A 25,796-nucleotide genomic window follows, 5' to 3' on the forward strand; every position below is an offset into this window, starting at 1 on the left:
TAGTAACTTCCGGTCACTGCAACAAGCCCAGGTACAGTTTACCGACAGATGGGTGCAGGACCTTGAAATGCACCGTGTAGAACGAAAGACCATCGTACGTATCATAAGTTTACCAGTCTCAAAAATTGTCGTCATAAATACACATTCCTTAACCGTTTATTAATAGGACCTTTGAGCTCAGCGGTAATTAATTAGTAGTGGAAATAATTTCTGGTAGCATCACAGAAATGTAGCAGTGACAACAATATTGTATGCTGTAATCGTACTGGGCAATTAGTGATACAAAAAACCTGTTTTATCCTGTGAATAAAAGTATATGTTTTTGTCAATGTACCATAATAACAGAAGCGAAACGCAATATTGTGTCAGGACAATTCACTATTTATGCACAATAAATAAAGGAGCATAGCGCGACAATTTCTGTTCAGCGCCAGACTTGCTTGTAACCTATATCACTAATTATGTTATGAAAATGACGTATTAACTACTAAAAAACACTGACCTTCGTGTAAATGCTTGGAGCAGACTAACCTGTGAGCTGGAGTGTTCTGGGACGTTATATTTGATCTTTGAATGGCTGCAATCCAGGCCATCCGTCGCGTCTTTGTTACTTCGGAAACATGGCTTGAACAATTTCTCTTCAACGACGTAATCCGATAACAACCGATCTCTTTACCCGTCGGCTTCCTGTGGCTGTCATGCGACCGGCTATTGCAGTTAATAATACAACGGCTTCTTGACATTTTTGTGTTTCTTTTTATCGCTGTATAACTGATTTTAATTGAAAGCCTGCGTGCGCTAGTACCGCTTGCCACGAGTTCCCAGAATCCTTTGCGGTTCTACCCGTGAATGACGTCACATTTTCAATCTCTATATAATATGCATGTTAAATTTTATATTTGGGGTAAAATATCAAGTCTTTTCAAGTAAACCGGTTCAAGTCCAATTCAAGTCCCAAGTCATTGGTGTAAAAGTCCAAGTCAAGTCACAAGTCTTAGAACATTTTTTCAAGTCAAGTCTAAAGTCATAAAATTAATGACTCGAGTCTGACTCAAGTCCAAGTCATGTGACTCGAGTCCACACCTCTGGAAATCTCCCGCAGCTTAAACATGTGAGAGGTTGATCGCGCAGAGAATCGCTGAGCTTATGTGAGTGCGTGTGTAAAAGCAGCAGGATTTATATTTGACTACGATGACCTGGATGACTGAGAACCTTCACAGACAGATATATATTTTAGTTCTGCTGAGCCAAATAAGACAGGTCAGGGTGAAGAAGTGACAGCCAAAGAAAAGCTTACCACAAAACGGAGAAGTTATAACAAATCAGACTATAAGGCAAAAAGAAAGTGCAGCTTTATGGTTTCATGGACAAAATAATTTCTGTGGCTGCAATATGACGAGCTAAATAACCAGGGCTGCACATAAGTGGTCCGCAGGTGCGCATTCGCTGTCAAAATAAAAAACACGCACAAGGGTTAGGGTTAAATTTAAAAACTGTACTTTTGAGTTAAAATATATATTTATAATTTTAATAAATGACAAATTAAAAAGGCATGAACATTTTTTTTGTATCGAAAAAATATCGAACCGTGACACCAAAGTATCGAACCGAACTGAACCGTGAATTTTGTGTATCGTTGCACCCCTAATATATATATATATATATATATATATAGAGAGAGAGAGAGAGAGATATAGAGATATATATATATAGAGAGAGATATATATATATAGAGAGAGATATAGAGATATAGAGATATATATATATATAGAGAGATATATATAGAGATATATATAGATATATATATATATATATTAGGGGTGCAACGATACACAAAATTCACGGTTCGGTTCGATACTTTGGTGTCACGGTTCGATATTTTTTCGATATAAAAAATGTTCATGCACCCTTGTGCGTGTTTTTTTATTTTGACAGCGAATGCGCACCTGCGGACCACTTATGTGCAGCCCTGGTTATTTAGCTCGTCATATTGCAGCCACAGAAATTATTTTGTCCATGAAACCATAAAGCTGCACTTTCTTTTTGCCTTATAGTCTGATTTGTCATAACTTCTCCGTTTTGTGGTAAGCTTTTCTTCTTCACCCTGACCTGTCTTATTTGGCTCAGCAGAACTGAAATGCTTTTACACACTCACTCACATAAGCTCAGCGATTCTCTGCGCGATCAACCTCTCACATGTTTAAGCTGCGGGAGATTTCACTTGTCATGTTTGCATAGTAAGCTAACGATTAATAAGACGATGTCAGAGGAATTGGTGCACAAATTATCATCACTCACAGATCAGTGCTGTCGCTCTCTATACACAGTTCGCACGATTGCAAAGTGAAAGCAAAAAAACAAGCGCAAATTCAAACACGACTTCAATATGTCACATATTGACAGTGGCTCACCGATGCCAATGACTTAATTACCCAGCTACATTTCCAAAAGAATGCAAAAGCATTGACATATATTTTTCCTACAATAGCCCGACGGGCAGGGCAGAGATAGATTTTGGTAGCCCGACTGAAAAAATCGCTAGCTCCGGGACGTCGGGCTAGCGATATTGCAAGCCCTGTATCTGATTGAGGAATCACTCATCTTTGGAAAAGAGAGTTTATTACAGAGAAATGGCTCTTTCCAAAATAAAAGCTATACTATCCGTTTCTTCTGGGCTATATTCTCAGCAGCATAAGGAGAATCATGTGCTAACAGCTGTCTAAATGACTCGGCTAAAGTTAGTAGCATGCTTGCTTTTTTTTGTCTGCTTCCACTTGTTTTTGCACTAGGATGATGTCGGCGTAAATGTGCAGTCATATTCGTTGTGTTCCCACTAGTGCTTTCAGGTTAATCTCGTTGAAATGACCTTAACGCCACAACACGGCAAATCTCCGTTAACGAGCTACCGCCGATCGCTCCGTGCATGGGGCTAGATGGCCAACACGTTAACGAGCTAACTGCGCTAACACACTAGTTCACACCAATTGAGCATTGCATGGCACATCCAACATACTGTTTTACTTTAGTCCATGACGCGCTTACCTTCAGGGTCATACGTCACATGAAAACCAAAATAATTCCAAACGCCAGATCTGAATGAGAGTGGGGGAGGTCCATCTTGCAAGGAGAGCTTAACTTCTGTCTCGCTAGCTTGCCCTGCGCTCTTCCTTCTGACTATGCTGTCTGTGTTGAGCGCTCAGTGGATCTGCGCTCGACAGTGCAGCCTAGGCGGAGTAGTCGAACACAGATTCACTGAGCGCTCAACACAGACAGCATCGTCAGAAGGAAAATTGATAAAATAAATTACAAATGTTGTATTGTTCGATACATATGCGTACCGAACCGAAAGCACTGTATCGAACGGTTCAATATCGATACGAATATCGTTGCACCCCTAATATATATATATATATATATATATATATATATATATATATGAAGAGAGAGAGAGAGAGAGAGAGAGAGAGAGAGAGAGAGAGAGAGAGAGAGATAGATATATGTGTGTGCAGGGTAAGGGAACAGTGTCCTTTGTAGCCAGTAAGGTCAGTAACAGATTTGTCTTTTTTTATAGTTTCTAAATACGAAAGGCCATGATGAAACTTTCGTTTACATTTATTTGATAAGCTGTTATTCCCCAGCATGATCTAACAAATCTCTAAGGTCTTCTTCTAATGCCAGGAATGTTTGGTTTTGTCAGTCTTCCAGTGCTTTAATGATGTTTAGTGAGGCTTGTATGCAGGCTCACTTAACTTGCCTTGTCATGCTTTGTACAGAACTAATCCAAAGCATTTTAGAGTGGAATGTGTTGTCTGTCTCAGAAACTTTCTGTTAATGATGATGCAGAGATATTCTGTGTTAAGAAAAATAACCTGACGTCTGACAGTCTCTGGGAACTCTGATGCCATTTTTCACACTATCGCAACGCTATTGATGATTGATGTGAACACCGAATGAAACTCCTAATTACTATTCTTGTGATTTACTGCATGTATTGCTTGAATAAACCTGTTGGGATGTCTTTGTCTTGTCTCCCTTCCCTCACCCCATCCGGGCAGATGTCTGCTCCTCCCTCAGCCTGGTTCTGCTTCTTGTTAGAAGGGAGTTTTTCCTTCCCACTGTTGCCAAAATGCTTGCTCATAGGGGGTCATATGATTGTTGGGGTTTTCTCTGTTTTCTTTGTGTTATTGTAGGGTCTTTACCTTACAATATAAAGGGCCTTGAGGCAACTGTTGTTGTGACTGTATAAATACATTGAATAGTCAGGTGTACAGGGGTTCCTAATAAAGTGCCTAGTTACTGTCAGTCACATTAGAGAGGATGCTTTTGAGTCCATTTTGAACCATCTATATCTTTCCTGTTTGCTTTGTTTAGATCAACAGGATGAACAGCTATCTCTCATCTTTTATGTCTCTGTGCTCCGAGATTATCAAGCTTTGGCTTTTTCTTTAAATCAGACAAGAAAGGCATGTTTTTTTATTCAAAAGTGTGACAAGAAAAGTAGAACTCAAAAAGAGAAAAACTGTTTGACAGTGAGCATAATGGAACACATTCAAATACACAAAAACAGATGGCAATGATAGAAACTGGACTATAAACTGATTACATTTTTAAGAACTGTTATCAACACATATACTGAACATGGATAGACAGTGCATTTGATTGTGAGTAGCAACCTCCAGAGTTTAAAAATATTCATGCAAACATAGCAAAAACTGCAATTTCTGCATTTACCACTTGAGTCTAAAAGCGCGTCAATCCCTGTAGACTGCCATGTTAAGGTGCCGAACTTTACACAATTAAAAATTATGATCACATTATAAGAAATTGATTGTTTGTCCCATTTATAAAAATGGTTTCAAATAACCTACCTGTATGAAAAATTGCTTTAAGATTAGGGGCATGGCTGGTTTAGCTGATAACTTTCTAATGAAACTCTCCTCAGAGTCAGTCAGGACACTGAATTGGGCCTTTTCAACATGTTTGTCCCTTTTTGAGCAGTTGTAAATGACTTCTCTGACAATTTATATGGTCTTCTTGGTGGTAGAGAACTCCAAGAATTTTGTGCTTCAGCTTTGTTCAATGAAATACTGGTATTTTATTAATCTTTCACCTATCAGAAGTGGCTAATATATACATCAACATTGCATTATGGATGTGCACATTATGGAGCTTATTAGTATTAGAGTTAATAACCACTCCACCCTCATGTCCAAATACGGACACTTGTGGTTAAAGCCGTCAGACACAAGCCAAAACGCTCACACTGATGCTTCTGTGCCCATCCATTTAGACAAAGTTTCCAACATGGCTTTCTGTAGATTCAAGCCGTCAAAAGGTCTAGTTTGCTCATATGTGATTCAAAGCAGAGGTTTACTTGGCAGTAAAGAAGTAAACTTTATGACTGTTTAATTCTTTCCAGCTTTTTGGGGGGCGATTTGAGATTTGTGATTCTTTTAAATACAAGAAAAATATCTAGTGGAAACATTGTTAGTGTGAAGCTGACTGTGATTAATGATTCTGATGATTCTGTTTTCTGTTTCTACCATCCATTAATCCATGGCCAGCTGTCTGTGTATTTGGACAAGAGCTCCCATCAAGCCCTCATGGCTGCACTGAGGGAAGCTGTTACCCTGCAACAGGAAACCTCCTGATTGGACGTGCTGTCAATCTAACGGCCACCTCTACTTGCGGCCTTAATGGACCAGAGCGATATTGTATTGTCAGTCATCTGCAGGTCAGTCACACACAAACTCCTGAATGTAAAGTGTAAAGAGCGAATACAAAGAGCATACCCACATTCATTCTGAGCATGAATTGGGAATAAGTGGTAATAGCTTCTCATTATATTTGAAGATCCAGGTAATGACAGACCACACAAGTACATCGTTTTCTTCCTTTATTTGAATTTACCGATTGATTTTTCTACAGCTGTTTTTTTTTTATATGCACTCTGCTTGACTCTCACTCATCACATTGCAATTTCCCTCACAATACATGGCAGACTGAGTAGTGCAAAGAAAAATGAGTTGGCATGTCCTGTCTATAACACATTCATCCATCTTCATCGTTCCCTCTGCACTACTCCATCTTCAATTGTTCATTTGTCTGTTTGTTTGCAGCGTTGTTTCAATGAGCAACACTCGCTGCACAGGCCCCAGGTGTAGATACACAAGTCAGCCACACCTTCTTTACCTATATGCTTTCACCTCTCTCTTTCTCTTTTTTGTATGTGTTTTTTTTTTTGTGGAGCTATGCTAATACACATGTATATGATGCGGATGTTTTAGTGAAATAAAGCAGCTGCAGTTATTCAGGACAAAATGATGTTATAGTGTTCATTTCTGCAACGTGCAACTTTTTTTTTTCTGTTTACAATAATACGTCTCCCAGCATGTTCACCATGCTGTTGTCGTTTACGCTGCCTCCATTCATGCATTTCCATTCGTCTGCATGTATGTGCCTGCTCTTCCTTTGCCTCAGGGTAGGAATATTCACCATATTCAACTTCCAGCTCAGCAAGACAGCCTTCTACTGCAGTGATAGGAAAGGTATAGGGTTCAGATTGTAATCAGTCACAGTATTTAATGTGTGTTTATGCTGCTTGTGTTTTTGACTCAGTGCTTTTGACTTTCAAGTTCTGTTTATTGTTCATTGTTCTCTGTTGATTGTTAGCTTGCTCTTCATTTCTTTTGTTTTTATCACCCCTCAGCTGTAAAAGGCTGGTGGAGTTTTGTTTTCGGGCCAGTGGCTAGGATACCTATGTTTGTAAATCCAATAACTTGAGAATGAGGTGACGTAGGAGCTTCAAATTGATATCATAGCGGCATCTACTAAAAATCTCTGAGAAATCTGCATCTCAGCGACTACTAGGAGGCTTGGGTGTAGCACTGGCGGTTCTTACCCAGGTTTTCTGTACTACAATGGTTGTTCACTTCACTTTTTCTTTATTTTTATTTCTGTTGGCTGTAAAAAATCTTACAAATTGTATTTTTCTCTAAGAGTTAAAATATGATCCAAAACAGGACACGTGTTTGATGACCTTATATAAAATTTGTACATAGACAAATTCTCTGTTTGTGTCAAGCGGCGGCTGTGTAAAGGCAAGAGAGGACCCAAATGCACGGCTCTAGACACACGGGGATGAACTCAAAGGCAGGTCTTTATTAACAGGAACATAAGAAGTCATACAAACACTATACTGGGAGCAACTAAAGCTGAGGCGCTGGGAAGACACGGTAAATGCACACAACCTAGAGGGACGACGCAACACAGAACAAAGGGACACTCTGACATAAATACACAGAAGGTAACGAGGGAAGTGGGAACACACGGGGAACACAGCTGAAGACAATTACTCATGACCGAGCAGGGAGGACACGAAACTGAAAATACTGACACCAAGATGTGGACCTTAAACACAACACAGTACACAGAGATGAGCACAGAGAGGCAGAGAGAGAGGCAGAGAACAAGGATGAATACGAGGGGATGAGGAGAACACAGAACACAAAGGACGGGAACACAGTACCAGAACAAACACCACAATAAAAGCATGGACACAGGGGGAATCCAAATACCAAACCAAACAATCCAATGGACATAAGGAACAAAATACAAAACTACAGGAAAACTAAGAACACTGGGTCAAAATGACCCAGGACCATGACAGTTTGAGTTATGTACTGTATGTCCAGGTGGAGACACAGATCCCTTTGAGGAAGGTATGAAGGAGCATGAGGGCCAAAGAAATTAAATGAAGTACAATAATAAAATACATTTTAGTTTTTTGCACGTTGAAATGAATTTCACTGGATTTTTAAGATTGTAATCTTTTCAAAATTAATATAAATTTTGATAATAACATTAATATTTCTATCACCTCTTTCATTGGATTGCATAGGGGGAATCCCTGGATTACCTTAGCAGGTGGATAGCCAACTTTGTGTGACTGCTTATTGTGATTGCTGAGTTTAGTTTAAGTGAATCCAGGTAACAGAAAAATACCCTTGTCGTGTTGAACTTGTGTTGTAGTACAGGGCCTTGTTCATCATTTCCCGCCGAGCTGTGTTTTATTTCTCTAAAAATGAACACTGGCTAGTGTATGTGTTAGTTTAAATTGCTTCAGTTGCGCTTTGTTATTCATTGCACTTTGTCCACTGTTGAGTTCCCTTTTTATCTTCTGTTTGGATATGTAGGCATTGTTTTTCTTTTTTTGTTGGATTACTGCCTCAAAAAGGTTTATTTATTATGCTTATTAATTTGGGTCTACCTTCGGATTACACTGTTCCCACTTTGTGTCATTGAAGATTCAAATGCATTTAGGAGCTGCACGCACACCAGTTGTATTAAAGACTTTCAGAAATTGAGAAGAAAAAGGAAGAAAGTCATAGAGAGAAGATTGTGTGCAGGAGAAAGGATAATATGAATTTCATTTGTGGGGCTGAGGTAAAAAGAAACACAAATGATGAATCAAAGTGGTAGTTAATTTTAAAAAAGTAAAACAATCTCTGCATTATAGCAAAACAATGTTCTCAAAACAGCATCAAACCTAGGTGGGTGCATCGCTGACCACGACTGACTAATTAGTGATAAATATGAGCTGATCACAGGGAGTGAGGCTCGCCAGCTACAGCTTTAAAGTGTTTTTGAAATGTGTTGTCCTTACATAGCAATCCACAAAAATAAAAATAAAAAGAATTCACTTCAGTTATTCTCCCACCACTGTCACCAAAACACCCCCAAACCATAACATTTCTATGCTTGCTGGAAAGATAACCATTCTTGTAATGTATGCTGTATGTTATTTTTCCTCTTGCTTATTAGCTCAGGGCCTTCTCATTCTATTTTTGTTATAGTCATTTTGAAGGTTTTGGTTATTACCTACATGTATTAGTCTTTATCTTATAAGACTAAAGGAAAAAAACCCAACAATATTCTAAAGACCTCCACATGGTATAATGATAGCTGCAGAGGTAGTGGGTTGACGTACCTACGAGCGCTCATTCAATCAAATCATTGCTTTAAAAAAATCAGCACAACAGTTTTTTAGTTTTTCTAAAGTAATTAGAAAAGGCTACTTTATATATATGTGCACATGCACATGGATATACATGTGCATGTGCACACATAAACATCCAAGTTGAAATAGTGTGTATGTGTGAATGGATACACGCACGGTATATCCAGCATGCCTTCTTTTCAATTCTCAGCCGAGTCTCATTAACAGCCATGCTGTTGTTAGCAGCTTAATCGCCCTTGACAACCTAATTTATCAGCTCTGGAATCTACTGTTTCTCTTGCCAACATACCCTCATCATCCCACTCTGGTGTGCCCTCTTTCCCTCCACGTACTCCCCTTTTTATGGCCCCCTCTCAAATTGAGCCCTTTTTTTGCTCTTTCTCAGCATCTCTCTCACTCCCTGGATCTCTTAACTTACTACCTCCCCTCCAAGCACATTTGTCCTTCATCCCTGTTGCTCTTTGACACTCTGCTGCAGATTCTCTGCTCTTATCTGCATCTTTCACTGTCTGCCTTTTTTGAAACCACCCTTCATTCAAACTCATGCCTTTGACCTTGATCACATGGTTTTATTTCTCCCATAATCTCTGATTTCAAGTGTCCACCTTCACTCCTGCCTCATGTGTGTCAGTCTATTTTTTCTTCTTCCTGTACTTTCTCCTCCTACTCCTAGACTTGGACTTTTTTGCAACTCTTTTATGTTGCTTATGCAAAAATTCTGTTACAGTGTTAAGCAAAAAGAGCTTCTTTTTTTATTTGTGCATTTCATCCCGTAGTAGAAGTAGCCTGAGAACCTGTTAGATCTCCTGTTGTTGATATACTTTTAGTGAAATGTCCTAATAATATTTGATGGTATTTAGTCAGTGTTAAGGTTTTGTTGAAAGGATGTTCTGTTACCTAAATTTGGTTGAAAAGTAACAATCTGTAATCTCCTCAGATGACAATCAGACCGCCTTGGACTTTTCATGTTTGTACATTTAGTACCATGACAGAGAGTTGGCATGCTCCTTCTGATGATGAATGTTGGATTTTTGGCAGACTTAAATAGAATGAGGACACTCATTCATGGCCTCCTTCTCTCCTACTTTCTTTGTTTGATGCTTCTCCTCCCTTTCTTCAATACCATAACCATGAAAGCCTTGCTTTCTATTTTAACAATTGAACTTTTTTTGAACTTAAATTTGTTGTTACTTTTAAAAAGAAAACTTTTTTCTGTTTCCTCAGCAACCAGAGAAGTGTTTTGAGTGCAACTCCCAGCATCCCTACGACCCGAACGTACACTCGAACAGCCACCGCATTGAAAATGTGATCTACCTCACAGACAGCAACAGAGTCAACACCTGGTGGCAATCTGTCCATGGTGTGTGTGTGTGTGTGCGTGTGTGTAATAACAGTTAAAAAAAACCAAACATGATCAGTGTGTTCATTGTTTGCCTCCATCCTCATATATTTATATGTATGTGTTTCTGTGAAGAATATGTTTCCTTAGATTGTGATGCACTGTATGAATAACCTGGGGACCTCTAGTGATGTGCAGTAATTATCCAGGTTGTCTGTGATGTTAACCCTGTGTGAATCTGTGATGTATCTGTAAGTTTCAATTCATGTTAATATTTCTACCGCTACGATCAGCATACTGTGGACACTTCTAAATCAGTCTAACTCTAAATCAAAGTTTGGACAGCATTTTGAAGACAACTTCACATTTCTTATGTTTCAGCATATGGACCCACTTACAGGTAGGCCAAGGTCAAATCTTGAAGGATGATGAGAATGATAACAAGCGTAGCCACAGATGTCAATAGGCCCATATAAAGTACAGACTTTTCTTACTCCATGTTTTTCTGTTTTCAGAGAAACAGACATGGAAAAATTTCTAAATCAGATAAACTCTCCGGGTTGAACTAACCCCACGTCAATAGGTATTACACCTACACCAGAATAATACATCTAGACAGCAAAATAATACGAAGGCAAATGGTCCTTCACAGAAAGGTTACTGGGTAAAAGTACTGATGCTACATTTGAGTTCCTGTGGGAGTAAGAGCAGGACTCTGGTATTTCTCGAATGAGGGAAATCTGAAAAGAAAAAAGGTAAAGGTCTGCAACAGTCAATCGACATTCATCAACAGTTATTTTCTCCACAGGCCAGGAGAGTGTCAGCATCAGACTGAACCTGGAGGCTGAATTCCACTTTACACATCTCATCATGAAGTTTAAGGTACATGCACTTTTCTTTCATGTGTGGGTAGCTCCATGTGTTGTATACCTCTGTTGGATGTGCAATACTGTATGTGTTTAAGCACGTCAAAGGACATAATTCTTCAGGTGTGTGTTTGTTATGTACACTGAGAAGTGTGGTGGCTGCATTCCATCAGGCAGAAATCCTTTATCTGTGTGTACAGCAAATGAAAGGTTCAGATAAATCTTTCGTACTCTGTCTCCTCAGACTTTCCGACCTGCAGCTCTGGTCATTGAGCGTTCAGCTGACTTTGGCCGAACATGGCGTCCCTACCGCTACTATGCCTCCAACTGTACCAGAACCTTCCCCAGCATTCCTGCCAATGGCTTGCACCATATCAATGACATCATCTGTGAGGAACGCTACTCTGACATCGAACCCTCCACTAATGGAGAGGTAAAAAGTTTAAAAAGTACCTGTAGTAGTAAAGAGGCATGAAGAAGAAGAAGAAACAAAGTTCAGCACTTTTGCTCTTTGTTAACCTTTCTGCATCTTTTAGATTTAAGCCCACTTAAGGACTCAATGTAATTTATACAAAAGTACTTTCTTTATATTCCTATATATAGGAAAATGCACAGTAGGCAGCACAGCGATTTATTCAAACGTGCAAGTAGAAATATGGTGTACGAGGCAAAGAGCTGAGTATTATTTCTTGACGGGCATTCCAAAGCTCTGTTTTGGCTACCTTTTGTTCCATGACAGAGATTCTATTGGCTGTAGATAATCACCACATGAGACTTGTTCCCACTGATTTTCAGTCCAGATGTTATGGAATTTGGCATACCTCATCTTTTCTTCTCTGTTTGCCTTCTTTATGATTGGCCTTTTGACAGCCACCCTTCCACTGAGACCATTTCTGAGGAAATCAGTGACTAGTATCAACTAAGCATCAACTAAATGAATGAGCTAGGGCTGATTGTATCTCTCAGGTCTTGTATCAGGTCTTTGCTGGATTTTTTTCTCTCTATTTCTTAAGGATAAGACTTTCAGATGCTGTTCATCTGCTGTAGATAATGTTTTTTAGCCCTACCACTGATTTTGTCCTTTACTTGACCTATTTGGAATTTTTCATAGCTTTGTGTGTTAATTGCTGCTTGTAACAAAGTATCGAAAGATTTAATATGTGTTGTTTGTAAAGTTTTTTGTTATGTATAGAAAAAACACTGTTTTATTCCTTGATTTCGGTTCCCTTTTGTGTTTGAATGATTCTTAGGTCAGTGTTTAGTGGTTTAAAAAAACAAAAAAATGCTCCTGTGAAAATGGTCATGTACAATGACTCCACTGAAAATGAATGAAATGCACAAAAAGAAAAGAAAGGAACTTTCAGAAAGCCTGAAGAACAATTGTCTCTTTAAAAAATTACAAAAAAGATCTGGCTGCTTGGAAGTAAAGTATAAAGGAATGAGTGGTGGCTCAAGAATTCTGCAAAGTACTGCAACTCTAATCTTTTAGAGCAGCTTAGCACTATGGAGTTTTCAGCAAAGTAGGTTAAATGACACGTTTATAGTGGGATATTTTCAGCCTGCTTCACAGGGCAACATTTGCTGGAAACTGTCGTATGTGTTCATGGTAATGAAAGAGCATGTCAGTTTGGCCCTTACCACTTTACACCATCTACCCAAACGTCATTTATATCTGTAATATGTTTGTAGCTCAACATTAATGCATAAAAATACAATGTTTTGGATGAAGGGCACGATCTGACAACTCAAGTGAAGGTCTTATGATTTCTTCTAAAATAATATAACATGCATTTGGTGCTAACAGTTTGCAGTATGTTTAAATGCTAAGGGTCCCTGGAGAGGACAAATACACCTTTTACATGCTTTAAATTGCAACCAAAACAACTCACTCCTAAAGTTTGTCAGGAATCACACTTGATCAGCAAGCAACTGCCATCTGATTTCATCTGAACCATGGCCCATGTAATTTTCCGCATATAGCACCATAGCACATTTAAGGAAGATGAGAATCTTGCAAAAAAAAAAAAAGGGGTGTCTCCCACTCTTCATGTAATATCAGGCCATTATTTTATTTGAAATCATGTGGTCATTTCACAATAAAACCCAGCATTTGCTTAAATGCTTGGTTTGTGTTTCTGGAAATAAGTGAGGAAATGCACTACTGGTTAGACCTCGCTCACGTGGTGGAGCAGGTCATCTGCTAATCAAAAGGTTGGCGGTTCGATCCCACCAGTCTGCAAAGGTCTTTGGGCAAGATACAAACCCCAAGTTGCTCTTCAATGCATCCTTCAGAGTGTGAATGTGTGTGAATGTTAGATAGAAAGAGCATAGAAAAAAGACAAAGTGCTTTGAATGCTCAGGGTAGAAAAGCACTGTATAACAACATTTACCATATAAACATAGCGTGTTTCTTTAAAGCACACTGAGTGGTTAAAAAATATGACTCGAACTTTATAAGCGCAGTTGGAAGATATCAAGGTATATGTGACCAGTCATTGCATATTTTCCATTTTGTGCAAATTTTTGTTTAACATTTGTTGAATATTTATAGAATTTCCTTAATACTGCAGTCTAATGAAAACATCTCTTCTTTTATTTAAGGTTATTTATAAAGTGCTGGATCCTGCCATTCCAGTGAAAGACCCCTACAGCTTAGATATTCAAGGTCTGTGAACACTTTTCATTCATTAAATGCATATAGTATTCTCATATATGTCCCCCATAGAGAGATTGTATGCATGAGGAATTTCATACAGAAAATGCCGAACCTTATTCCTTATGAAATAAGACACCGCATTTTTAAAATTCTGTATTCTACCAAGCTCCTGCTGCAAATAAAAGCTTCAAATGCTTCCTGTCTCTGATATTTGTTTAGCTGAGTCGTCTGGATAATGAAAAAGTCATACTGATGTTCACAGAAAACTTTGCACTTAGAATGGAGTTGCATCAAAAGAGCCACATTTGGACATAATTATGTTTTGACTTTGATGAAATCTTAACCAGAGATAAATGGATTGTGTGAACCATCACTGACCTCACTGACACGCATTCATCCCAAACAAAAACTAGCAAACAGTACAAACTGGTGTTGGTTTTGTTACCTAGCAGTCGCACCTATGGCAACGTATCCACTGTGTGCAAAGCCCTTTTGATATAGTAGAGGTTGGACAGACATTGCTGATGTTTAGGCCACACCTCTCCCTCATTTTCCCACCATTGTCCACTGTTTCAAAGAACTTGTCATTCTACCCAGGAACCATACCCAAATGTTTCACACAGTCTTTGGTGGTTTAGTAACCAGCACTGTTACTGCACAGTAAAATAACACCACTGGTAAATATAAAGGGTTTGTAGGGAGGAGACAAATCCCTTTGGAGTTGTGTCAGGAATGGCATCTGGCATTAAATTCTGTTAAACCAAACATGCAGAATTACCTGCATGTTTAAAGGATGAATGAAGAGCTTTAGGTAAACACAAAGACCTGTCGTTTGGGTACCCTTTTCAGATAATACATTTAGATATAGATTACATGTTAATACCAGGTGTAAATATTGTACAGTACTTTACAAATTCGTCTTATTTTTCATCAGAATTCATCATCAATCAGTACAATTCTAACATTTACTGTCTCATCACACTCCAGGTTAATGCAGAAAAAAAATGTAGAAAATGTCAAGGAAAAAATGTGCATATTAATGAACTGTCAGCCTCGTTTTTTAATGTTGTTTATCTTGCAAATCTGGCTGACTTTTTAAAAAACATTTCCTTTGCAGATCTTTTGCGCATCACCAACCTGCGCATTAACTTCACAAAGCTCAACACTCTGGGAGATGACCTTCTGGACCGACGCCCTGAAGTCCTGCAGAAATATTACTACGCTATCTATGAGCTGGTAGTGCGAGGGAGCTGCTTCTGTTACGGACATGCTTCAGAGTGCGCTCCTGTGCCGGGGGTCAACGCCAGGGAGATCGGCATGGTCAGTTAGTGGATGATACTGCCAAAAACTCACTGAATCTGTAATTATCAGCATATCCTTTGTAAGACTAAAGGAAAATGGAAAATTATCTTCTTGTTTAAAATAATCAACAGCAGCACAGTAAATCACAGCCTTCTCATTTGCACTGCCCATACTAACCATGTCACTTTTCATCCTTGTCACCTTTCATCTTGCTGTGCTCAGATCCACGGTCGCTGTGTGTGCAAACACAACACAGAAGGCCTGAACTGCGAGCGCTGCCGGAACTTCCACCATGACCTGCCGTGGAGACCAGCGGAGGCCGAGAACCCTCACACCTGCAGAGGTGGGGCAAATATGCACTCCTTCAAAATTCAGATGGAAACATTTGTAGCTGAAATTCTTTCTTTATAGTTGTCAAATGTGCTTTTCTAACCTTTAGACTATTTAAGGAAATAGAGAACAAGCCCTTTGTTGGTACTACCAGCAGCAGCGCAGTCAGCTGATGAAGTCGGCTTTCTGTGACTGTGACAGTATCTGAATATGATTAATGGGGCTTTTTGTCAACCAGTGAAAACATATTTTCACGTTTCTTGTTTTACAAGATAACTGAGACACTTTTTGGGGGTTTAAATTAAAAATAAATATATGCTAGAAAGATAAATTAAGATGTACAGTGGGGCAAAAAAGTATTTAGTCAGCCACCGATTGTGCAAGTTCCCCCACTTAAAATGATGACAGAGGTCAGTAATTTGCACCAGAGGTACACTTCAACTGTGAGAGACAGAATGTGAAAAAAAAATCCATGAATCCACATGGTAGGATTTGTAAAGAATTTATTCGTAAATTAGGGTGGAAAATAAGTATTTGGTCACCTCAAACATGGAAAATCTCTGGCTCTCACAGACCTGTAACGTCTTCTGTAAGAAGCTTTTCTGTCCCCCACTCGTTACCTGTATGAATGGCACCTGTTTGAACTCATCATCTGTATAAAAGACACCTGTCCACAGCCTCAAACAGTCAGACTCCAAACTCCGCCATGGCCAAGACCAAAGAGCTTTCGAAGGACACCAGGAAAAGTATTGTAGACCTGCACCAGACTGGGAAGAGTGAATCTACAATAGGCAAGCAGCTTGGTGTGAAAAAATCAACTGTGGGAGCAATCATCAGAAAATGGAAGACATACAAGACCACTGAAAATCTCCCTCGATCTGGGGCTCCACGCAAGATCTCATCCCGTGGGGTCAAAATGATCATGAGAACGGTGAGCAAAGATCCCAGAACCACACGGGGGACCTGGTGAATGACCTGCAGAGAGCTGGGACCAAAGTAACAAAGGTCACCATCAGTAACACACTACAACGGCAGGGAATCAAATCCCGCAGTGCCAGACGTGTTCCGCTGCTGAAGCCAGTGCATGTCCAGGCCCGTCTGAAGTTTGCCAGAGAGCACATGGATGATACAGCAGAGGATTGGGAGAATGTCATGTGGTCAGATGAAACCAAAGTAGAACCTTTTGGTATAAACTCAACTCGTCGTGTTTGGAGGAAGAAGAATACTGAGTTGCATCCCAAGAACACCATACCTACTGTGAAGCATGGGGGTGGAAACATCATGCTATGGGGCTGTTTTTCTGCCAAGGGGACAGGACGACTGATCCGTGTTAAGGACAGAATGAATGGGGCCATGTATCGTGAGATTTTGAGCCAAAACCTCCTTCCATCAGTGAGAACTTTGAAGATGAAACGAGGCTGGGTCTTCCAACATGACAATGATCCAAAACACACCGCCCGGGCAACAAAGGAGTGGCTCCGTAAGAAGCATTTGAAAGTCCTGGAGTGGCCTAGCCAGTCTCCAGACCTCAACCCCATAGAAAATCTGTGGCGGGAGTTGAAAGTCCGTGTTGCTCGGCGACAGCCCCAAAACATCACTGCTCTCGAGAAGATCTGCATGGAGGAATGGGCCAAAATACCAGCTACTGTGTGTGCAAACCTGGTAAAGACCTATAGTAAACGTTTGACCTCTGTTATTGCCAACAAAGGTTATGTTACGAAGTATTGAGTTGTATTTTTGTTATTGACCAAATACTTATTTTCCACCCTGATTTACGAATAAATTCTTTACAAATCCTACCATGTGGATTCATGGATTTTTTTTTTCACATTCTGTCTCTCACAGTTGAAGTGTACCTCTGGTGCAAATTACTGACCTCTGTCATCATTTTAAGTGGGGGAACTTGCACAATCGGTGGCTGACTAAATACTTTTTTGCCCCACTGTATGTAGCTATGCTGGGCTACTCTGGTGTCCAGGAATAAAGATATAAAGCTAGAAATTTACTTTATAGGTCACCTCTAAAGGAGATGGGAGAAGCTAATGCGATGTGATAGTTTTTAGGGTATCATTATTATTATTAGGACGCCACCCAAAAAAAGGGTGGTCAGAATGGTATTCATGTTCCTCTAAATCAGGGGTTTCAAAGATAAGCCCAAAGCCTCCAGACAGCTAGACAGCTTCGGACATGTGATAGAAGGCATCGATTTCTGACTTTTTACTGTGTTGTCATAGCTTTTATAGTTTTTCCTACTCGTAAAGACCTCCCCCGTTCCCTTTGATACTACACCAAAGTAATAACAGTTAAAACACAGAAAAGTTCCCGTTTTTTCACTTGGTACTGTAAATTTTTATTTTTTACAATGACAAGTTTTTTTTATTATAATTGCTACCGTAACTTTAAACATTTATGGATTTTTTTGCTGACAGCTTTCTTTCATTACTACAGCAGCATTTTTTTATCATGTAAAAAAACTGGACTTCTTTTTTACGTTAAGCTGTTAAACATTTAGTTAAACATCTTTACACTGACAGATGGGAGAGTTTTGCTTTGTGACCCAAGACGTAAAATAAGTTTGCTCTAATTGCTCTTTAACTGTTCTCATTTTGTTTTTGCCTGTTTCTGCAGAGTGTAACTGTAATGGCCACTCGGACCACTGCCACTTTGACATGGCAGTGTATATGGCAACGGGTAATGTTACTGGAGGAGTTTGTGATGACTGTCTGCACAACACTATGGGACGCAACTGTGAGACGTGTAAACCTTTCTACTACCAAGATCCAAACAGAGATGTTAGAGATCCACGGGTTTGTATCTGTGAGTCTCTCATACCTTGATTCTCTCCTTTGGTACAGAAATTCAGTACTGAGTATAAAAAAGGAATTTTGCTCTGAAACATAAAATTTTCCTGTCATTCCTGTCATCTTTTACCTACAATCTCCATCATTCCTTCACTTAAGCCTGTGACTGTGACCCAGTGGGGTCATTGGAGGGAGGCGTGTGTGACACCCACACCAACTTTGAAATGGGAATGATTGCGGGACAGTGTCGCTGCAAAGTCAACGTGAAGGGGACGCGCTGTGATGACTGCAAGGAGGGTTATTATGGACTCAGCCAGAATGACCCTTTGGGTTGCCAACGTATGTGTTCATCTGCCGCCAAAATGTGTTTGAACAAAAGTAGATATCTCAAATCTTTATGTGCATTCATGTTTCTGTGTCTTTATTCATCAGCTTGCAACTGTGATCCTCGTGGCATCATCGTGATGGGAGCTCCTTGTGATCAGATCAGTGGGGACTGCTCCTGTAAAAGATATGTCACCGGCCGCTACTGCAACCAGTGTCTGGTTAGTAACAGTCGTTGTTCTGTCTCTCAGGTTTCATCCTAAGCTCATGTCCAGGTTTGCTCAATAGCAGGCCTTGAATGCATGAAAATCTACTCTGTGTAGATATTCCAGTGCAGTCCAAGAATAAAAATAAGGAGGTGAAAGTGAGGATCTTTAAATAATGCACTGGAAGATGTTTGTCTTTGACTTGTTAAACTAATGGGGCCATATTTTAAAATTCTGTGTGGGATCTATACCTAAACCGTGCGTCATCACAGCAATTTTGTATTCAGCAATCGGACTGAATCTGAACTGGCCGACATGATTGCATTAATCAGCTATATGCACTGGGCTGTTGTTTAAAAAGACACTTTCAATAGCGCTATTTTCTTGCTGTTATTTTGGTAAACTTGGCCTGTGTAATGACAGAGAATACAGTGCAGTGAGCTCTTTGCAAGAGTTGAAACTGCCTTCATTTACAGCCTGGAAACCTAAACATCCATATTATTAGATGTGGTGACCAGAGAGTGTGTGCGCTAATAAAACACTGAGTGGAGTTTATGTCTTGATGCATGCACAACCATCCAGGTTAGGAAATCCCAAAAAGTTGATTCTGTTCATGTGGATGTAATGTTTTCAGTGGGAGAAATGTTTTTGTCACTCATCCAAGTGACTCCTTCAGTCTCTGCTGACTGCAGATTAGCCATGGATCACTAGCACGATTACAAATAGAACTCCTGCTTTGACTGTTCATGATAAAGCAGCAGTGTACAAAAAAAGTGTACATGAACTGTGAAAAAAGCTAATTGTGAGGTTTGTGTTCCTCCTACAGCCTGAATACTGGGGCCTTAGTAATGACCTGGCAGGCTGCAGACCTTGTGACTGTGACTTTGGAGGAGCCTTCAACAACAGGTAAAAAGATTTTGTATCGTCTGTGTTCTGCTTTTAAGAACTAAGCATTCTGTAAATTGCAAGTATTTCGTTTAGATGCAAAAAGCATCAAGTGGACACGAAGTGAGGCTGTGACTCATTCAGTCTGATGGTCTGTGCAGACAACAAATAGACAGGAGATTTCAAGAACACCAGTAAAAGGCTGTCTACACATTGTTGTATGTGATACTTAAAGGTGCATGATGGAAACCGGCCAGTGTGACTGCAGGAGACACCTAATTGGCCGGCAATGCTCTGATGTGCAGCCCGGGTATTTCTGCGCTCCGCTGGACTTCTACAAGTATGAGGCCGAAGATGCCACCGGACACTCTCCTGCTGACCCCGTACTGCCGGTGAGCACAGCAGCATGGTGCCGTGTAAACCACTTATTCACATTTACGATCATTGGCTCATACTACTAGGCTGACTACGTCAAAACAACACACTGTAGAATCTAACTTCAAAAACGTACATTTTATTTGAAGAAGCGAATGGGGGTGGGGTGGCTATAGCTCAGGTGGCAGAGCAGGTCAGCCACCAATCAGAAGGTCGGTGGTTCGATCCCAGGCTGCCTCCTGGCTGCATGCCAAATATCCTTGGGCAAGATACTAACCCCATGTTTGCCTACTGGTGGTGGTCAGAGGGCCTGGTGGCGCCTGTGTCCGGCAGCCTCGCCTCTGTCGGTGCGCCCCAGGGCAGCTGTGGCTACAATGTAGCTTGCCATCGCCAGTGTGTGAATGGGTGAATGACTGAATGTAATGTAAAGCGCTTTGGGGTCCTTAAGGACTAGAAAAGCGCTATACAAATGCAGGCCATATTGTAGAAAAATGCTGAGCTTACCCCAAACCCCAAATGAGTAGATGCAAAATTCACTTAAAATCATAAGCTGGGGAGAGCAAGCCATTTGTAAAGTTTAAGGAAGGCCATTGTGCAAGCATAAACCTAGAACTTAGACGTGTTTGTGTCTCATGCATGCAGCAGGTTTGAAATACTGATTGATGGTGGAGAGGTTATGTAACCGCTTTTCAAGAAGATGGTTGTGAGCTCAAAGTGAGAAAAAGCATGATTAGCTGCTGCAAGAAGACACATGAGGTGTTAAAACACACAAACAGATCTTAGTAGTAGCCCTAAATTTGACAAATTCATAAAAGCGCTTGAAGATTTTAACCTGGGTTAAGCAGCAGTCCTTTTAACAAAAAGGACTGCTGCTGATTACAGCTACGTTATAGTTTCTGCATCTGCTTACCCATTCAGGAGGATTGGATTGTGTGTGTGGAGTCACTCTAATCCAAGAGGTATAGTTCCATCTTGTAACCCCTAATAAAGTTTCCTTTGGGACCTTTTTGTTTGTGTAGAGAACTCCTGTCATATAGTGGGATCTCTGTCACAAAAATTCATTAATTAAATGGACACGACTTTAATTAACAGGCTTTTTTCTTGTTTTAGCAAGAATGTGATACATGACGACTGTATCCATGGAAGTATGTTCACATAGTGTGGCTTTCAGTAATGAGCTGTATGATCCAACATGTTCACTTAGGAAACCTCAAAGGTCACCGATCACTTACAGTATCTCTACGTAAAAGACACACACATCTCAGCAAAAGGTCAGAGTCTCTTCTTCTGCCTGTCTTTTGTATTTTTTGGAAACTGTGTGAGCAAAAGAAAGATTTCACTCACCATCAAGCATCAGTTAATTATCCTTCATCACATTTTTAGCTTTTTATTAAGTTTTTCAATTATCCACAATTGGAAACAATGACCAGAGTAACTGGCTACAACAACAGCTTCTGCTGGTGAAACTGGGAGCCCTGAGTACTTTCCACCCAGACCTGTGTCCTGTTCCTGAGTTTTGACAGAACTTGCAACCGGTTGCAATTTCCGCATGTAAATGGTTCAGCTCTTTATCCTTTCAACCACATCCAAGGGTGCGTGGGAGCTTGCCGAACCAGTCTGCATGTGTTTTGTGGGCTTCAAGAAGGCTGCATTTCTCAGTATGTCCTGTGGAGGAGTGTTTTGGTTTCATAGAACATTGAACTAATTTTTGGGAGCTATCCCAAAATAAACTGGCTGGTGATAAGTCAGCCTCTTTCTCAGTGGAATGGGATTTCACCAGAGCTGCTCTCTGCTACCACTTCTGTTTATTGCTTTTATGGAGAAGAATGAAAAAGATACAGAATTTCTAGGCACAGCCGAGGTGTAGCGGGTGGTGAGTTTGGTGCTCTGAGGAGTTCATCTTTGCTTTTTGCAGATGATGTGGTTCTGTTGCCTTCATTGAGCCATGACTTCCATCTTGCATTGGAAGAGGCTTGGGTTTGTAGTTGAGTGTAAAACGGTTATGATGTGAAGTCTGAGGTGATGGTTCTCAGATGAAAAGGGTGGAGTTTCCACTCCTGGCTCGGAGCAAGTGGCTGCTGTAAGTGGAGGAGTTTATGTATACTCTACATCGAGAGGGCCATTTGAGATACTTGGACCATCTCACTTGGATGCCTCCTGGGCATCTCCTAGGTGAGGTATTTCAGTCATGTCCTAACAGGAGGAGGCCCTGGCATATACCCAGAACACTCTCGAGGGTGTCCTTTGGCTGCTTTGGGAACGCCTCGGCCTCCTGTAAAATAGCTGAAAGAAGTGGCCGAAGAAAGGAAAGTCTCTGCTTAGACTGCTGCCCCTGCAACCCAGACGGATGGACCGGATAGGACCAGACTGATCACCAGACTACAAAAGGGTCCCCCCATCCACCCTGTTTCAACAAGGAGATCTTGTCACTGCGACAAGTCTGTTCCTGTAATCGGCAACTAATTTTACATGCCTATCAGACTCCATTCTTCTTCACATCACTGTTTTTGTTGTTTACCACGTGTTTGTACCCACATTTGTACATTTGTTGTCCACTGTTTCTGTCTTCTGCACTCACCACCTGCTGCCATCCTCCTCATTGTTAATAGACACACAGCATACAATAGTTCCTCCTTTAGCCCTCAGGGCAAGCTGCAACAGTCCTCACTTACAACATCACAGCTGCAGGAATGTAGGGAAAACTTCAGTGACTCAGGAATGTTATGAGAAGAAATGTGAGACACTAAACAAGTGAAGATATTGCTTGAACAAATAAGGGTTGGTGTCTTTAAGTTGTTAAAGTTGCAGGATGGTGTAGAATAAGCAAGATGTAGTCAAAGTGCTGGATCTCTGTGTAGGCCTTCACAGCTGAAGTAATCCATGACATCGCTAGACCAGATCACAGATACCGACATGTCACAATTTATTATTGCTGTACAACAAACAGCACACACACAAAAACATCTCACATTTTTCTTATCATTGTTTCTCTCTGTTACACCCCAGCAATTTGAGCACAGGAGACGAAACCAAAGTGAAGGTGTTTTGACATGTTTTGCTAAATGTTCTATGCACGAAAGACTCAGATCATTTCATCTCAGTTTGATAACTTTTGATAAAAAACATTTTTTGTTATTTACTTGCTTGTGAAAATTTGTTTGTATTTGTGTGGCGTATATAAATTTGACACTGTTGAAGATGGGATGGTGTTTTTTTGTGTTTTTGTGTGTGGAGAACTAGAAATAAAAATGTTATTTTCCTTCAACAGTCAGTTAAAAGTCAAATCTCTCCTCTTCTCTCCCCTCCAGGGCCAAGTTCGCCAACAAGCAACTAATGACTGTGTTCAGCACCTCAGCAACCAGCTCAGGAGGCACCGGCGGCACCGTAACATTGCCAAGTCGCAGCAACATCAGGCAGCACTGAGACGTATTCGGCAGCTTCAACAAACAGTATGATTTTTGTTTCTTTTATTGACTTATTCATTTAATTTTTGGTTTGTGAAGACCCCTAATAGGAACAGCTCACCACTGTACTATGCCTTTTTATACTGAGGTGTTTCTGTTATTTAGCCTATGCTTACTGATATAAATTGCATGGAAAAATAAAAGAAACAGTCATTATTAGACTACAGCCTCCAATAAGACTCTGCAGTTGTATCAGGAGAGTTAAATAGCAGAGCATTACTAATGTCTACAGTTTTAGGTGTTTGTGGTCATGTGCACGTAGACCACTTTCCAAGTGGACGTCAGTTTGCCTAATTAAAAGCTTAACTGTCAAATCAATGATATCAGCACAAACTAGTCAACCTGAAAAAAGAGTGTGGGGGTAGTGGGTACAAGACCACCAACACTGGGACAGATTAAAGAACAGGAATCCCAAAAGAGTCAAAAACATAATGAAAAAGTATTCTTTATTATTTAATTTTAATATATCAGGTCTTGTATTAACAGATGGTAGACTGGAAGTCAAAACAGAGTTAAAGAAAGAATTACTGTTGGAATAGCAACGTGATAATAATACTGTTGTAATAACACTGATGGGGACACCGGTCAAGATGATTTACATTTATTTGGTAAGCTTTGGTAATTTTAAAAGTTGTTTTATGAGACTTTTTCATTCCACCGACCTTTAATTCAGAGCTGCTGGCAGGAAGTCAGTTATGTCAGTAAGAGGAAACAGAAAATAGCACAACTATTGCATAAAGTAGAAGTGATAATAGGTCAAAAAGAAAGCCATGCTTTGGTGATGTGTCTTTGTTATTCAGCCGGATGTGAGGACCGTTCATAGAGAGCACACTCTCAGCCATATGGTGACATGGACAGGACCTGGTTTTTCCCGTGTTAAAGATGGCGCTGGTCTGGTTTTCACCATTGATAACATACCCTATCCCATGGAGTATGACATCATGATCCGCTATGAACCTGAGGTGTGTGAGTATGGAGAGAATATGATGTTTTTTGTTTAAAAAAAAAAAGCAAAAATAGAAGTAAAAGCCTTTTTCCTTTTGTGTGTAGTCTACAGAGAACTGGGAGGCTGTTGTTAGTATTACATCTGTAGAATTGCCCTCCAGTCTCCGGTGTGGAAACCTCCTACCTACTGAACAGCTCTACACTGTCACTTTGCCACACCACAACAGGTAACAGGACCTGAATGAATGCATGCGAGTGTGCTTGGGGTTTGCATGTAATCCAGAGAGGGAGCCATCACAGCCAGTATGTTTGCAGGATTTGTTCAGGAAAAATTGCATCATTACATTGTTGTAACTGTAACTTGCTCTCAGTCAGGCTTATTCCACTATACCAGGGGTCGGCAACCTGCGGCTCTTTAGTCCTTATAGTGCGGCTCCGCGTGGTTTGGGAAAATAAATTAGTAATAAACAAGTATTTAGCTGAAGTGGATTTTATTTATGTTAGTTCTTTTTTAACTTGTAGTTCTAAATTGGAAGATTATTGTGATATTGAAATATAAAAATAAAATAATATTCTATTATTTTTTCATCGCTCAAAATAAGCGTCACACTCGCGGAAGCCGGTATACCCGCCGAAACGCCGTGCATTTATCCAGACTTTCAACCCCAGGTAGGCCAATTATGGATCTTCGGATCCACATTGTGTCAGCAGCTGTTCTCCACCGTGAACTATGTTAAAACCAAACACCGCTCACGCCTCACAGATGACAGCTTACAGTCACTTCACTGTGCGCAGAGGTTCAGGAGCAGAAGTGCCATTGTAAACATATCACAGCAGACCCGACGATGTTTGCATGAACACGCTTTTCAGCATCTCTTTATTGACCACTTTTCACACACAGTTGCTGTACGCATACAGCCGGCTGTAGCTTTTCAGCTCACAGCCCGACACATACCAACACAACAGCACAGATAGCACGGACGTTAAGGCAGCGAGGCGTGATTGCGGGTGCCGCTCAGGTGCGTCCGCCTCCCCTGCAGCGGCGCAGCAGACCACGCCCTGCCACACACCTTAAACTGGTAAAATACATATTTAGGTAGAATTTTGCAAACATTTATTTTTCTTTTTTGAGCAGCATAGTGCTTTTTTTCCAATTATTTTTTAAAAGCCAGGTCCAAAAGCCCAAAGGCGATATAAGGATGGCGGCTCACAGCAGTTTTTGTTTGCTACATGGATCATTTTAGTTCAGCTGGGTGTCTTTCCTTTTGTTATATTTCTTTAAGA

The 25,796-nt window shown here is 40.3% G+C and overlaps 1 protein-coding gene across 2 annotated transcripts in view; it reads left to right on the forward strand.

The window, feature by feature from the left end:
* lamb2l (laminin, beta 2-like) overlaps positions 1-25,796 on the forward strand; it is a 62,833-nt gene that overhangs the window by 24,535 nt on the left and 12,502 nt on the right. For both annotated transcript variants that reach the window (XM_085447666.1, XM_085447667.1), the window contains exons 3-17: positions 5,565-5,734; positions 10,244-10,379; positions 11,167-11,240; positions 11,469-11,657; positions 13,826-13,889; positions 14,998-15,200; positions 15,405-15,525; positions 18,141-18,329; positions 18,473-18,652; positions 18,746-18,858; positions 19,670-19,749; positions 19,964-20,120; positions 23,412-23,552; positions 24,368-24,529; positions 24,618-24,739. In XM_085447666.1, coding sequence (XP_085303792.1) covers positions 5,565-5,734; positions 10,244-10,379; positions 11,167-11,240; positions 11,469-11,657; positions 13,826-13,889; positions 14,998-15,200; positions 15,405-15,525; positions 18,141-18,329; positions 18,473-18,652; positions 18,746-18,858; positions 19,670-19,749; positions 19,964-20,120; positions 23,412-23,552; positions 24,368-24,529; positions 24,618-24,739 — 2,101 coding nt within the window. The remainder of the gene's footprint in view (positions 1-5,564; positions 5,735-10,243; positions 10,380-11,166; positions 11,241-11,468; positions 11,658-13,825; positions 13,890-14,997; positions 15,201-15,404; positions 15,526-18,140; positions 18,330-18,472; positions 18,653-18,745; positions 18,859-19,669; positions 19,750-19,963; positions 20,121-23,411; positions 23,553-24,367; positions 24,530-24,617; positions 24,740-25,796) is intronic.

The sequence above is a fragment of the Copadichromis virginalis genome, linkage group LG23 (assembly GCF_057382275.1).
Source record: "Copadichromis virginalis isolate Kocher_CV1m ecotype Utaka linkage group LG23, C_Virginalis_male_GT1.1, whole genome shotgun sequence".
NCBI lineage: Eukaryota > Metazoa > Chordata > Actinopteri > Cichliformes > Cichlidae > Copadichromis > Copadichromis virginalis.